The 16,846-nt window shown below is 38.0% G+C and overlaps 1 protein-coding gene across 1 annotated transcript; it reads right to left on the bottom strand.

The window, feature by feature from the left end:
- Positions 1 to 7,506: 7,506 nt before the first annotated feature.
- Positions 7,507 to 16,835, bottom strand: LOC143279061 (3'-5' exoribonuclease 1-like). The gene is made up of 6 exons (XM_076583321.1): positions 16,486 to 16,835; positions 12,030 to 12,268; positions 11,410 to 11,620; positions 10,430 to 10,513; positions 9,191 to 9,300; positions 7,507 to 8,399 (listed from the first exon to the last, which is right to left on the bottom strand). Exons 1-6 carry the CDS (start codon positions 16,702 to 16,704, stop codon positions 7,895 to 7,897), a joined length of 1,368 nt encoding a protein of 455 aa, XP_076439436.1. The 5' UTR covers positions 16,705 to 16,835; the 3' UTR covers positions 7,507 to 7,894.
- Positions 16,836 to 16,846: the final 11 nt, after the last annotated feature.

Below are 16,846 nucleotides of genomic sequence, written 5' to 3'. Positions count from 1 at the left end.
TGGTGGGCAGAGCCAGCTGAAAGATGCTGATCTTGACGAGGCTGTACTTCAAGAATTTACCAACATTTTGAAGATCAGCCCAGGTGTACAGGCATCTCCTTACAAAAAGAAATATTTGCGTGAGGTGGGTTGGAAATTTTCTTTAGTAAACGGTAATGGTTTTTTGGGGGGCTTTTCGCCCTTTATATGAAGCTTTTTATTACTTTTATCAGTCTTTGTTTGTTGGGTCTTGGTTATTTTAAGATAAGGTCAGTTGGAATTCACTGCTTCATCATGTAGCATTGAATTACTTTTATTTCTACGTTTTGTGCGCTTCAAGCGATATCATGAAATTATTGACAGAATAGTAGCTGTTCTTTTTAATTAAAACCATGTTCATTTTCATCTTCGTCGCATTGAGTCAGCAGGATATATATATATATATATATATATATATATATATATATATATATATATATATATATATATATATATATATATATATATTTCTACACATTTCCCTAGCCAGAAACCTGGAACCTATAGGCAGGGAAAGAAAGAAACTTTCTTACCTAATTCTCTTCACTCCAGCTTGGGTATAAGGCACCAACAAGTTTTCTCCAGTCGTTTTGGTCTTCAGCAAGCCAGCACATTTCATTCCAGGTCTTGCCTGCTGTTTTCACTTCCTCAGTCTTCCACAGTTCTTCTCCATGTCAGTTGTGACTAATGGTCTGGAAAGAAATGAAAGACAGGTATTAAGTTGGGTGACAAGCATTGAGACACTGAAGAAAATTTGCCAATTTGCCATCTCTGAACGTCAACCATGATTTTTTATTTTTTAAATTTTTAACATTGCTGTGGTAAAGAGAAATATAAACTGTAATTTGGTGAAATAGCAAAATGTCAGTTTCTATTATAATTTGAAAAGTCCGTGTAAATAGTCATGAAGTTACACTTGAATATTAAATGGGATCACCAGAAATGTAAGACATTTGGTGAGGGGTTTGAAAAAAAGATGTAAAGATTGTGGGGAAAAAAGAAGAAAAATCATCATTAGCTTTGAGAGGTACAGTTTGTAAACTGAAGAGAAAGAATTGATGCATTCAATAAGTACACATGTTTATGACTTGGGGGGAAAACATGGTCAATAAAAGGATATGCTGACAAGTGCACATTGCAAAATGATACATTTTGGGGGCACAGTTTCATGAAGAAATGTAAATGGATTTGAAACATATAGCTACAACATATATGAATTATGTCATAAAAAGGTCAATTAACAAAGTTCATGAAATGCATTAATTGTGAATGTGTGTGATGCTTTTTCATTGAGACCTGCATTTGAAATGCATTCTATTCGTCAGGTAATTTTAAGCCTCTGTACTATTTTGTGTCTGTGCCACCATGTCTTTTTTCTGTCTTATTTTATATATGCAGCATATACAGTGAATACTTTATACTGATGTAAGACATAGTTACAGTTAGATTTAGTCAAACTTCTTCTTTGCTCATGGGCTGCAACTCCCATGTCCACTCATATACACGAATGGGCTTTTACGTGTATGACCGTTTTTACCCTGCCATGTAGGCAGTCATACTCAGTTTTCGTGGGTGGTCAAACAATTTAGGTGAGTCTTTGAGACATTCATAAAAGAAAAATATACACATGCCCATTGCTTTAAACTCAAAGAAGAATTCATTGTTTTTAGAAATTGAAGTATAAAATCTTATGAAATTTTTCACTACATAGTGTTGCTTGCCAAACAGTTTGTGTACAGATGAAGTTAGAAAGAAAAGATATGCCGATTTTAAAAGATTTCAACAACATCTACTCAGATGATATAAAACAGAAGTGCATATTTCATGTGAAAACGTGCCATGAAAAATGTATGTCCAGCTGGTTTTACTACATACCATATGTGAACAGCCTGATGTAAACTATTGTTTTTTTCATTTTTCTATTCTTTGAAATATGCGGGTGTATTGTGTGTATGTATGTGCACGTCTGACAGTTGTCTGCCACTAAGTTTGATAGGTTAAATGAAATTTCTAATTAAAAAAAAAAGTATGGTGTTTTGTCAGTGCATTTGAAGCTGTGTGTCTCAAGCAAAAGATATTTTTTAGCACGCACAAAGGAAGCTAACATGCAAATATTTTTGTTGTTGTTGAATGTGTCATTTATGTGTTGGAATTCTTTTTTTTTTTATGAATAGTCTCCTCATTCTCCTGATGAGGAAAACACAGTGAGTAAAGAGTTGCCGACACCAGGTGATGACGACCAAGTGCACCACTTTTCACATTGTCAGGGGAATGTGATCGGGTAAATATTGCAGCTTTTACTATTCTATCAACAGGGTCACTTCTCTCTTCATTTTTCTAATGAAATGTTACAGTGATGCATCAAAATGTCAGCTTGGGAGAAGTAGAGAATGCTTTTTTTGTTTGTTTGTTTTGTTTTTGCTTTGATATTTGTTGACATGCATTTGAATGAAGTGAAAGAAAAACATCGGTTTTAATTATTTGAAGCAGACAACGTATTTTGAATTGAATTTTACAATTCTTCTCATTGTCACCATTAAAAGTTCATGTATGAATTGTAACCATGTTCATGGAAAAAAGCATCTTTTTATCAGTGGATATGTACATTTGAGTTGAGAATGTATCAGTTTATAATAGAAAGTTGCTGTGTGAAATGTGTTGGTGTTTGTATTCCTGTCACAGCGAGTTTTTTGGAAGATTTATTTCATATATCTGCTTCAAACTGACTTCTTTAAACTGGCTTAAGACATATATGTTTATATGTATGTATGATAGTCTATTGTGTCTATTACCATCAGAACAGCAGTGGAGGCAACTGCTGTCATGACTATCTGGAATGGAATTTGATCTTGCTCAAGTTACATCCCCACTCTCTTAGCCAAGACAGCTATGGGACATTCAACATGGGCATGGTCCCCAAAGGCCAAGTAGCCCCCAAGGCTACAGCACCAAGAGCTAGTGCAATCTTGCTTCCTAGTTTGAGAGTCATAGTCCTTCACAGAAGACTAAGCTGTAAATGATTTCCCATTGCAGTGGAGAAACCATTGATCATCCAGATCTCAATTTATTGTTGGCCCACCTGTAAGCGCTTGCTAATATCTGAGAAAGGAGTCCCTGTTTCCTTGTTGCCTGTGCTTTTCTGCATTAACACTTACTGTGTCCATGTGGAGAATAGATCTAATATATTGGACAAGAAGTTGATACACCATGTTTCAACGCACAGAGGAAGCATCTGAGATGAGCACATCTGATAAATAAACTCTTTTTCTTTTTATTGACGCCTAATAAAAATACTGGTATGGATTTGAAATGTACAGCTATATGAGTATGAATGTAGTTAAGATTTTGAACATGTGTATTCAATAATCTGTAAAAAAAAAATCCAACAACTACAAAGTATAATGATTTTTCTGATGCTATCGTTAATGCATATGAGTGTTTGTGTACATATATATCAAGCAATAAAAGATAATGGTCAAATGATCAATAATTTGTATTTACATTTACATTCTTACATAACTGCCCCCACCCCTCCCCCCTGTCCCCAAAACTTTATTTTGTATGAGCAGTAAATTGAGAACAGAGTTTAGACATGCTTACAAGGTGAATATTTCACAGTCACATGTGTTATTTCGCTGAACAGGCACATCTTTCACAGAGGAGCTGACGACAAGGGGGAACGATGCATTAGATCATTCCTCTTTCACAAGTGACTGCGTCTGAGGACATGGGATGAGGTAAACCAGGTGATTGTTATGAGTCAGAACTATGAAAGTTACACACAATGTCTAATCTAATTGTTTTCTTTTTCTTTCTGCTGCCGCCTCCTGCTTTCCTGACCCAGTCACCTGTACTTTCTGCCAATAGATTTTATTTGCAGTCTACGTGACTGCTTTACTCTGACGTAAGGGTGGTGGTATTGAAAACATTTTGATGGACCGTACTTGCCCATTCTGTGGTAATATTTGCCAAATTGGAGAATTTATTTATCTTTTCTGCACTGTGTGAGTGTTTATTTTCAGGTCACAGAAAATCAAATATTCTGTGTGTGCATGCCTACCTTTACTTATCCCGATTAAGTTATACATGTGCAGAAAAAAATGAGATTAAAACTAATCATGGAAATGGAAATTTATGCCAATACCATAAAGATATGTTTTATCATTGTTATTCCACCAGCAGGTGCATCTCTTCCAAGAACAATAAGAGTGATGAACAAAAGCTGATGTGGACAATGAAGTGCTCAACTGGATGACTATCAAAGTGTCTGAGAAGAAACCACAAGGTGAAAAAGGCAGATTATCAGTGGTGAAAGTTTTGCATACAGGACTGAAGAGGCTAGTGCTTGCAGAAGTATTAGTTTTAAGTCCCAGTAGCCTTGTGTCCTCAGCTGCAAATGAGTGCTACTTGTGCAGCGATTTGTCAGCTGAACTTTTTAACTCCAATATTTTTCAACAAGTGCTTTCTTTGCATAGACATATAATCTGCCCTCTGATAGTTTTAGCTGGTAATTTCTTAACAATTGCTGTATCATTTGTTCTCTCAGGTCTTCTCATTTTCATTCATGTGGATTTATCTCAGTCTATTATTTTGTTTATATAAGGTACAATATCATTTTTCCTTCCTCCAAATGGACCTTTATTCATTGATATTTCATTGATATGAATGGTCCCCCCCACCCCCTTTTTGACTCACTTGTGTAAACAAAGTGAATCTATGTTTTAACCCGGTGTTCGGTTGTCTGTGTGTGTGTGTGTGTGTCCGTGGTAAACTTTAACATTGACATTTTCTCTGCAAATACTTTGTCAGTTGACACCAAATTTGGCATCAAAATAGGAAAAATTCAGATCTTTCCAGTCATCTTGTTTAAAACAATATTGCACCTCTGGGATGGGCACAAAAAAAGAAAAAAATGAAGCCTAATTATATGCAAACTGCATTTACTGTTATATTTATATTTTTTGTATTCTCTACACTTGGCACTTTGATCTGATATTCTGACCCAACAACAAGAGCAGTCATTATTATCATTTTTTGTTCAAACAGGAGCTTCTTTTGCTAAGCATGGAAGTTTTATTTATTTTGCAAACGTTTTGGTGCAGATAGTAAAAAAGGGAAATTACTCAGTAATTAATGCTAGGGGACTTAATTTGCTTTAAACTGATCTTTCTCATCTTAAACATTACATTTTGAAATTATACTCAATACATAAAAAGCTTGGATTTTTTTAAAAAGTATATCACAAGTGAGTCTTGAAGGCCTTGCCTCTGTTGTTTTTTGTTGCTTACGTATCTATTAGCTGGCCTTCATGGTCATTTGTAATTTACATTTATTAATATATGTATTCATTATTTAATGAGCTGAAAAACTGTACTGAAGAATATTTGGCTTGGGTTCTTCATTAGGGCTGTCTGATATGCATTACTAAATGTCATTTTATGTGAATGAGATAGTTTGATGTCTGGTTTGAAAGGGAACATTTTCAGATTTAAAGCACATACTTTTTTGGTAGGTACCGGGTTAAAAATGCTGTCTTGCTTCTCATGTGTATGCCCTTGAATATGTTTTCAACTATTATATCAGAATATTTGTTTACATTGTAATGACAAATTCGTGGACCAAGTCAGTTGTGATCTGAGCAATCCACATGACCTGAGCTAACCAACTGGTAATTTTAGATATTTAAAAAAAATTTAAATGGTAATAGAAACCTGCTTATGGTTTGTCTGCAGCTTTCAGGTGTGTCACATGCATCAGTATTTCCAAGTTTCCCAGGGAAACAGGCATTCTGCCCAACATAAAACAGTTTGTATCATTTGAGAGATGCTTGACTGCAAAAAATGTCCTTTTCTCTATTCAAGACTCCAGGCTGGGGCAGAAGAAAGGATTTTTAACTATTTGGATATAAGTAATATGTATTGCAAATCAGTCATGTATATATATTTCAATTAAAGTGGTGATCTGTATAATGCTGATGTAGTACTGGATATTTCAATTAAAGTAATGATCTGTATGAATGCTGATATGATACTGAAACAAGTGAGGTTGCTTGAAGATGTGTACCTTGACATGACAGAGAAAACATGAAGGTGCACACATGTCCTTGCAGACATGTATGCAAACTTACATCCTTGACATTACTGGAACACATATCCAGTGATGTTTTCCCCTACTACAGAATTTAACATCAGGTGGCAGAACATTGAGGTAACTGGAAACTAACCAATGCAAAAAAGAAAAAAAAAAGAAAAAAAAAAAAGAAGGAATAACTACACACAAACCACAGTTGCATCGACCTAACTGATACACATGTAAAAGGCTGTCTTGTTTCACTGGTTTTGTATCCTTCAAAACTTAAGCATTGTCATGTATACATAGTTGGATGGTAAACTGCTTGATATGTGAGGTTCCTAAGCCCAGGGTTATTTAAACTGCACACAAATCACAAGGCCATCTCCTTCCCCACAAGTTTTGATGACTAAGGAAGGGTGAAAGATGTGACTGTTTGTGCTGGCACGCACTGACACTGTCATTCCGGAAAGCCTATCATAGTTCCTGTTCCATCCCAAAGAAAAATGATTGAGAATTAAGCTTTTGACAGCATGTATAAAGTATGGTTTCCTCACAATATACGTTCCTTTCATTCAACAGCAATTTTTTTCCAATACTTCTGTCATAGGAAACCATTTAATTGATTCAAACTGACATGGTAATACCATGTGAATGTGTGCGCATATTTATTTGTTGCATTTAAAGAAGCATCCCCCCCAAAAAAAAACAACAACAAACCCAACCGCAACAAAAAAACCTTGATATTAACTCGGAGGGGAGATATCACAATGGACCAATGATGTGTTGATGTGACAGCGACATATTTTCACAGTGTGATGGGGGACAACCTTGATGGGTAGTGCATCAACACCTCTTGTCAGTATCGAGCAAACATGACATTAATATATTCGGCAATCAAATCTGTTTGCTCAGTTCCAACATGCTCACCATTAACTTGATGTAAAGTGATGTTTTAATTAAACTGGTACATGAAGCTTCTGATTAGTCAGTCACACACTCTAATGTCTCATTCTTATCTTGTAATTGTCAATTTCATAATCATATGTTGAACACAACACCAATTATAAAAGCATAATTTACAAATACCACTGAATGGTTGAACACAAGCTCCAAATATCAATCAACCATGCATATGAGTGAGAAAAATGTATCAGATAAGCTTATGAAAAAGATCTTCAATCATAAGCAGAAATATGAAAGAGCAAGTTAATAATGCAGATGCAATAGACTAATTAAAAGCAACAGGCAGGTATGGAAACTAAAAACCTCACCACTGTATTGATATAAAAACATGCATGCACACACATTTGCACATGCACTTTAACTGTGTTAATAGTCATAAAAAAGTGTTGACAAAAACAGACATTTCAAAAGTGTCATAACCACATCATAACAAGAAACAAACACAACAAGCTCTTTTAGTTTTTTTTTGTGATTTTAATATAATTTGCCATACTTCAATTTCACTTTGAACAGTAAATTCACAAATTCAAATGAGAATGCTCTGTACAGAGACATTAACAACTGCGTCCATGAAATGTGGCAGGTAGATAAGATCGGGGTGAGGGGAAGGGGTTGGGGGGAGACTGATGTCGTATGGAATCAAATCACAGCATGTACAGAAGTCTGCCAAAACAGACCGTGTCTGTTCCTGGCAATGAATCCACAATTATTTGGTTTTGGGGTTGTTTACCTTTATAAACTCAACAGCAGCACAATCTTTACACTCAGTTTTGAACCCTTGCTGCAACAAAAGCCAAGCTGCTGAACTGGCGTAGCATGCACTGCTGACACCCACTCACTGTCATGCTGACTGCAGACTGAAATAGTACAGGAGGTCTGACACATCCCCCTCACACTCCAGTCCAGACGGCTCCTTCACAGTCCTCTGTTTTCCCCCACCAGTCGCCGGTCCCAGTTTGGAGGGGTGGGCCACTGCTGTAGACACTCCTTTCTTAGACAGAGGTTTGTAATCCCCACTGGGGTTCCCATTCCCTGCGTCCACACAGCCGTGGGACTGTACAAAACTGGGCTGACCATCCAGCTTCTCGTTGACCTTCAGCACACAGCCATCCTCCAGCATGTGGCACACAATGCGGGCAATGTTTTTGGAGTCATCCAGGCCGCAGTGGGGCCGGCCCTCAAACTGTAGACCCAGGTTCTCCAGCATGTTGTTGAGGTTAAGGCGGCCTGAGTCGTAGAAGTTCCCGTAAGACTTGCGCAAGTTGATCCATCGACGACTCCACCGAGGAAAAGGGAGCTGGCTGATTTCACACTGCTTGCTGAGGAAGCGATGAATGTCCCAGGGTCTGTAAAGGAAATTCAAAGTAATCACTCAAGTCTATGATTACATCAACACACAAAATCATATACCAGGCATACAAAACCAAAGAACTGCCAAGAGGCAACTTGCACATCTGAGGTGCAAAAATGATAACATTGCCAGAATTGCAAGAACGCCCAATTATCAAACTCAAAAAAGAGTTGAACATTGTGTAGGAAATAGATATTGATAGAGAAAGACAGACTCAGAGACAGAAAGAGAGGGAATAGACAGTGATAGTTGATGAAAGTAGATTTCATAATTTAACATAGTAATTAATAAATTAGGAACATATGCTTCACACACACCCACACATAACCAGAGTTAGAAACCTGCAGACAATAACAAATTAGAAATATACAGACTTTCCCTTCCGTTCTTTTAAATTGCTAAAAATTATCTTTTTTGTAGATTGTAACTACAACACAACAAGTGAGACCAGTATGAACTGATCTTCATACTCAATCATAGGATAATGCTGGTCTAAGAAAAAATAAAAGTAAAGAAAGACTGGTTCCGACAAAAACATAAATTTTCAATTATTGAAATTACTGCTGAAACGTTTACCAACATTTATGAAATATCCTGTTTGGTTTGGTTCCTCCACCAGAAGACAATGTTAAAGTTTATATTGGTTCCTCTACCACAAGAGAATGTCAATGTTAAAGTTTAAATACAGAACCAAAACAGTACTTGTACACACTTTGTGTACACATCCAAGCCCAAAACCTTAACACCCCTCTGTACCAGAGCTAATGAAAACAAAAGCCCTCTCACCCATCAGTGACCACACAGAATGTATGGGATGTTCCCAGCTCCCAGTTCTGCAGCCACTGGTCAAAGTGCTCCAGCACCACAGGGAACTCCAAAGCACTGTCCACTTCTGACTGCAAAACACATCATCTGGCACCTTGGACTACAGCAACAGTATCTGTTCAACTTCTGTGTGGTCATGTCAAGTCTGCATGTGTCTGTGGTCAATGCCAAAAGAACTGAAGAATTACTTATGTGGACATGAGTAGTCTGTAAATTCATGTATCTGTGGTTCTGTGCACAGAGCATTGATCATCCATACATCATCCATCTACAGCAAAGAACAGTAACAAGATGCAACAGGAGCTATTTCATGATATATTCCATTCTACATGAATACTGATATAATGAAGCAAAATAATCTCTAAAGGGGAAAATACATTGTCACACAAGTATTTTTAATTTAGATAACATGAGAGGAAACTGAGCAGACCAGAGAAAGTGACAGAAAGATAGACACCATCAGAGACATACAGAAAGGGAGTCAAGACTCTGACGAGACAACAGCAGTGGTGCTTGGAGAAACAAATTCAACAGTTAAAAAAAAACAACCACAAAAAAACCCCAACCAATCAACTTATCTGTCATTTGTGTTACTGACAGTAATCAAGGACTTTAATCATGAAACTACAATCATCAATTAAACGTGGAACATAATCAATTTTGTATGTCCAATAAAAAGTCTTCTACCCTCGACTTGTTTACAATACAGACACAAAGGTTATATTTCAATTGATTTTTTGATTATTACTATCTTTTAAACATACCACTAAGATCAGTCGCACTGGTACACACCAGTTTCTGTACAGTCTACTTGCCTGTTTTTGTTGTTGTTTTATTTGTAGCATTTGACATCTTGATTAAAAACAAAATTTCATCTTACTTTTTTTCACTTTCTTCTTAGCTGACTTAACATGGTATGCTCTATTAAAACATAGAACATCATTCAGTGCTAGTCTGTCAAATCTACATTAAACAATTCAATAAATAAATAAATTCTTCAATCATTTCTTAAACAATGCCTAATAATTGTTTCAATAATGCTGTTGTCATTATGTGACATTTGCCCACTTTGTATATGTTTGCCATCTCCCCAGTCAACATCAATATTACAAACATATTTCTATTGTCATCATTATTATAACTGCTAATACAGTGATAGCAATAAAGATAATAATGATGCCAAAAAATTACTATTCTCACCTGGTTCACCCCAGTCAACTGTTTGCAAAATTCTGTCAGGACAGGATTTAACACTGGTTTGCAAAATTCCCGGAACATTCCAACCTGCAAACAAAACACACTTATTTCAAGCTTTAAAAAATATAAGGAGAAAACCATCAATTACTAAACAATCAGTTCTGTAAAAAACATGCCCCAAATATCAAATCTTTCAATGTTTCAGATCTGTTTGATCTTCAGCATAATATATTTGATATATTAGAGAGTGTTAAGAAATTACTAAAACAAACTGTCAGTTGTCTTTATCCTGAAAAGCAGCTTTACAGGACTATGAGATCTGTTCAGAGTATTCAAACTGCATATATCATGTGTATATATTAAGTCACATACGCGCGTGCGCGCGCACACATGCACACACACACACACACATATATATATATATATACATACATATATATGTATATATATGTGACGGGTGCAATAGATGAATGGTTAAAGCGTTGGACTTTCAATCTGAGGGTCCCAGGTTCGAATCTTAGTAACGGCACCTTGTGGGTATAGGGTGGAGATTTTTCTGAACTCCCAGGTCAACATATGTGCAGACCTGCTAGTGCCTGAACCCCCTTCATGTGTATATGCAAGCAGAAGATAAACTATGCACATTAAAGATCCTGTAATCCATGTCAGTGCTTGGTGGGTTATGGAAACAAGAACATACCCAGCACACCCCCAGTCAAACAGCCCACTCATAGAAGCCCACTCATAGAAGTGAACATGGGAGTTGCAGCCCATGAATGAAGAAGAATATATATCTAAAAATATCATATGCACATACATATATTTATATACACACAAACACAAAAGAAAACCGGGTGGGAGGGGCTGGGGAGGGGCAAATGCCAGCAACCTCACACTCCTGCAGCACACAAATGTACACGTTAACAGGACCACAAAGACAAAAAAAAAAAAACAAAAAAAAACCAGCAACAAAAAACCCTTACAATTTCCTTTTGCTGGACTTCAATGAGCACTGCTGGGAATTCAATGATCTCTTGAACGAAGTGATCATTGTTCTCCTGACAGGTGGCTTCATAGTCAATGACTACAAGGTAATCATACGGCATCTCCGTTCCTTTCACAATGTTTGCTGCTGCCAGTTTCTTGCGACGGTAGTAATTTTTCAGCCGTTTCTTCAAGACCTCTTTAACACCCCTGGAAAAAGAAACTTTTCAAATAATATCAACATCGCAGATCTATACATCAGTTGTTCTAAAAATAATGTGAAATGTCTGATTACTCAAGTGTAATTAAAAAATGATCAGAAACAGAATGTTGTGCCATCTCTATATCTCTTTATCAAAATATGGGTAATGGGATTTTTCAATATGCACATTTGCATTTTAAATTGTCAAGCACCACACATTCAGAATACTGATTAATAAGTAACAAGCAGTTAATCTATAACTTATAAAAGCAAGTGAAATGTTTTGTCTGGTTACAAAAAAAAAAACAAACAAAAAAGAAAGAAAAAAGAAAAGATCAAAACAAATCACAAACAGTAACTATTTCAAAAACAAAAATCAAGTACTTGCATAAAGAATCAAAGATAATAAAATCATACCCAGTATTCAGATGGAGCTCTGCTAACTTCTTGCGTAGTTGATCCTTGCGCATGCGGTTGATTTCCCCATTGAGTCGTGCCAACTTCTTAAACACTGGGTCTGAGAAATCAGATTGCTGCCCACTGCTGGCAGTACTGCTCACTTCTGCCCCCTCTGTTGAGTTGTCTTCAGTCACGACAGTGTCCACGCCAGGAGGATCAGGTCTCTCTGCTTGGTACACGCCATCCCCAATGGCACCCTTAAAAGAGGAAATACAGTCAACAGATTGAATCATCAGCTCCATGGCGAGGGTCTCATTCTGACATGGTATGATGGTGAAAATTTTTCATGCTATAGATCAGAAATTTTATCATTTTGCTTCATATCAAGTGAATATACAAAAATATGAATCAAAATATCTCTCTGAATCAGTGAGTGTCCTCATTAAGTCACATCCTCTTTTCTACCAAGAAAAAATGTAGCCCATTTTTGGAACTGTTCATGAAGGCTTTATTCATGTGAAGCCAAACACAACGGCAAATTAAAAACACCACATACACATATATTCTGAATCAGTTGATAATACTTCAGATGCATTTTAAACACTGATATTGTGAACTGGTTTTCTTTATATCTTGCACAAACTAACTCCACAAATACCTACATTCTTTTTATACTGTAATCATATCAACTGAACCAATTTCTCTGCTCATGAAAAGAAAATCCAAGGACTTCTTTCTTGTACTTGTAGGTTTTTGTTTTGTTTGTTTGAATTTTTAAGCAGAGCTCTTCAGCAAGCTTTCTAGTGAGTCAAAGTAACCAACTATATTTGCAATCTGATAGAAATTATAATGCCCAAGGTATGCATTTTGCATATCCAGTAAACCGTTAAAACATTTTGTTTGATTGACTTGACTATTAGACAGTTGAGGCCCCGTCAAGGGCCTGTTTGTCGTCCGAGATCTATTCACTTTATGCGCATGCGACATGCGGGCAGTGGCAAGTACAAAGGTGGTGGTTAACAGTGGCAGGCAGGAACATACACTGAAGGTAGCTCAGTCCAGTAGCTGTCCAGGCGGTTTTCAAAAGAGTCAACAGATGGTGCCGTCACCACAGAGTCTGGTAAACCATTCCAGGTATTAACAACTCTTTCGGAGAAGTAGTTTGCTCTGATATTAAGATGGCACTGGTGTTTTTCTAATTTCAAAGCATTACCTCTGAGATCACGTGTGGACGCCAGTTTGAAGCTAGGTCGAGAGACTGTGTAAAACCCATGCAAGTATTTGTATACCTCAATAATGTATCCACGGAGCCTCCTGTGTTCCAAGCATGGTAATTTTAGTTCACGCAGTCTCTCCTGATAGGGTTTGTCTTTCAGGCGAGATAGCAGTTTTGTTGCTCTGTGCTGAACATCCTCAATATCACTGCATAATGACTTATGCATAGGCTGCCACACACAGTGCCCATATTCAAGTAATGGGCACACTAAACTCTTGTACACCTGGACAAATATTTTCTCACTGTGGTCAAACGATCTTCTAATCACACTCACTATCCTATTTGCCTTCGCTGTGGACTGGGCTACCTGTTCCCTGAATGCCAGCTTTGAGTCAATGAGAACTCCTAGGTCTCTCTCAGCGTCACTTTGCTTGATCTGTATCCTGTCTGACTCATTTCCCAAGAAGTATGTTGCTTCTGACTTCTTTCTTCCAAGCTTTAATATGCTGCATTTTCCTGGATGGAATCTCAATAGCCATTTGTTTGACCACTCTTGCAGTCGATCTAAATCTTCTTGAAGGTTTTGGGGTCCCTCCTCTGTGTCAGACCTAGCGAATAGCTTGGTATCATCTGTAAACATTTTGACATTTGTCCTAACATTGTCCTGGAGGTCATTTATAAATATAACAAAAAGTACAGGTCCAAGTACTGATCCTTGTGGAATACCGCTGGTGACATTTGCTTCCTGAGATCTAGCCCCATTAACAACAGCAGTCTGTTTGCGTCCCGACAAAAAGTCTCTAATCCAGCTGTGAATCTTTCCCTTAATGCCTAGAGCATCAATTTTACTTTTGGTGTGGGAATGTATCAAAAGCTTTGAGAAAATCCATGTATATTACATCAATCGAGCCTCCCTTGTCCAATATATCAGCCCACATGTCCATCACTTCTAACAACAAGTTGTGTGATACATGAACAGCCCGGCACAAAGCCATGCTGATTCTCAGAAATCAACTCAAGTTATTATCCAGCAAGTCCTTTAAGACTTTTGCCCTAATCAGCTTTCCCATCAGCTTACACACGATGCACGTTAGGCTCACAGGCCTGTAGTTACTAGATTCAGATTTGCTGCCTTTCTTGAAAACCGGTGTGACCAGTGCCCTTTTCCACTCCTCTGGGATCAGGCCTGTGCTTAGTGACAATTGGAACAAAAGTGTTATACAGACTGTCAACTCCTCTATTGCCATAGCAAGAATAAGAGGGGGAATGCCATCAGGCCCCGCCGCTTTCCCAACATGAAGGCCCAACAACAAATTGTGAACTTCAGCCTCTGATATCTCAAAGTCTGTCAATTCTTCCTGTCCCGGTTCCCAACTTGTCTCTGGCACTGGTTCATGACCCTCCATTGTAAATACGCTTTGGAAGAAATTATTCAAGAGTTCTGCTTTTTCCTCATCTGTAGAAGTCTTCGACCCATCCTGCTTCGTAAGATCAGCTACTCCTGCTCTAGTGGATGTCTTAGACTTTACATACTGCAAATGCTTTTGGGTTCTTCTTTGCTTCTTCTGCCACCTTACCCTCTAGCCTTTCCTGAGCCTTCCTACACACTTTCCTCGCTCTGTTTCTTTCCTTAATGTACTCCATGTAGTCTCTACCTTCTTTGGTCTTCTTCCACCTCCTAAAAAGTTTGTGTTTTTTCCTTACTGAAGCCAGTGTTCCCCTGTCCATCCAACACCTGCCCTTCCACCAGTAGTTTAAGACTTTGGCATAGCTTTATTAATGGCACTAAATATCTTCTCTCTAATAGCGTACCAAGCCGCATTTACAGACATGTTCTGAAGTTCTTCCTCAGCTTTTATATTAGACAGTTCAGCTTTTAGCACATCATAATCTGTTCTATGGAAGTTAAAGCGCTTAGTACACGGTTGTCGTTCACTTATGTTGGTAAGAGACATCAGCAACATCATGTGGTCACTCTTGCCTAAGCCAGCCATCGTAGTAATCTCAGAAATAAGATTGTCAGTGTTAGTGAACACAAGGTCCAAGACATTGGACTTTTCTCCCTCTTGGTAGTGAGTAGGCTCAGCTTGGTGCTGCATGAGGAAGCGGTCTTTAGTTGCTCTCAGAAACACAGATGTTGCATGCTCTGGACCAGTCCTGCTCTGTTCAAGTATCCAATCAATCTCTGGATAATTAAAATCACCCATGACCAAGAGCTGACCTGAAGCATATGCTGTTGCTTTTTGAAGAAGTTTATTCAGTTTACAATTGTTCTCATCTGGGCTACTAGGACTTCTATACGCCTAGGAAGCGAGCGCACTGGTTCGAATCACGACTCAGCCACCGATATTTTCTCCCCCTCCACTAGACCTTGAGTTGTGGTCTGGACGCTAGTCATTCGGATGAGACGATAAACTGAGGTCCCGTGTGCAGCATGCACTTAGTGCACATAAAAGAACCCGCAGCAACAAAAGGGTTGTCCCTGGCAAAATTCTGTAGAAAAATCCACTTTGATAGGAAAAACAAATAAAACTGCACGCAGGAAAAAATACAAAAAATGGGTGGTGCTGTAGTATAGCGACACGCTCTCCCTGGGGACAGCAGCCCGAATTTTACACAGAGAAATCTGTTGTGATAAAAAGAAGTACAAATACAAATATAAATCAGCCCTAAAGTCAAGCTCTCCTGTTGCCCAAGATGGCATTGAACAAAAATGTATTCAGAAAAATCACTGTCCAGTGAGTCCACCAATGATGGCTTCAAGTCACTGTGTACATAGAGAGCAAGTCCTCTCCCAGCATTTCTGATGTTATGAAATAACTCATAGCCTTCCTCAGCAAGTTCACACTCCTCAATGGGATGTTTATAAGCCACAAGGCTTGGCCTTGAACCTACTACTACTTTTACTAAGAAAAATACACCCCTCTTACCAGTTTCAGTTCTACTTTCGGCATGCATTTCTTCCCCTGAGTTCTTTCCATTGTGTTTCATTCCGAAGACGGAAATAGTTGTAAATGTATTTGAACAGCATTGTACAATATACTCTACATTCCCCCCCCCCTTTCAAAGAGTGAAGGGGAAGAAAACAGAGTATATATTATAAATTTATTAAACAATTTACAGCATTTTCCATCTTATAAACGGAAAAGTACTGAGGAAGAAAGAACATTGCCCTACTTTCGTTCTCTCACTGGGCCCTTCTTTGTTTCCCCTATCAAAACACGTGCCACCCAAAAAATATAACCCAAATCGTCATACCTTTTCGGCAACTGATAGACAATGGCCATGGGTAATTTGCTGATGGTTAGGTTGTCTAGGAGTGTGGCCTGGATAGACGGTACTCATTTTGTGTTCTGACATCGAATCCGTTGATCGTTGTCGTTGAGCAGTTGAGCTCAACGTCAGTTCAGGCTCTGAATTCGAGGCGGCGCTCCCACTTCGACTCCTGGGTTTCCTTGGTGTTATTTTGCTGTTCATGGCTGAAGATGATCAAACTGAATAGAAATTATGAACTTGTAAAACGACAGCTGGCACAGCGCTTCATTGTGAAGCAATTCACTTTAAACTACCCAACAGGCAAGCAGGACTTTCATAGAACTGTTTGTGACGCTTACAGCAG

The sequence above is a fragment of the Babylonia areolata genome, chromosome 2, assembly GCF_041734735.1.
Source record: "Babylonia areolata isolate BAREFJ2019XMU chromosome 2, ASM4173473v1, whole genome shotgun sequence".
Lineage (NCBI taxonomy): Eukaryota > Metazoa > Mollusca > Gastropoda > Neogastropoda > Buccinidae > Babylonia > Babylonia areolata.
This window is presented reverse-complemented; position numbering and strand designations above follow the sequence as displayed.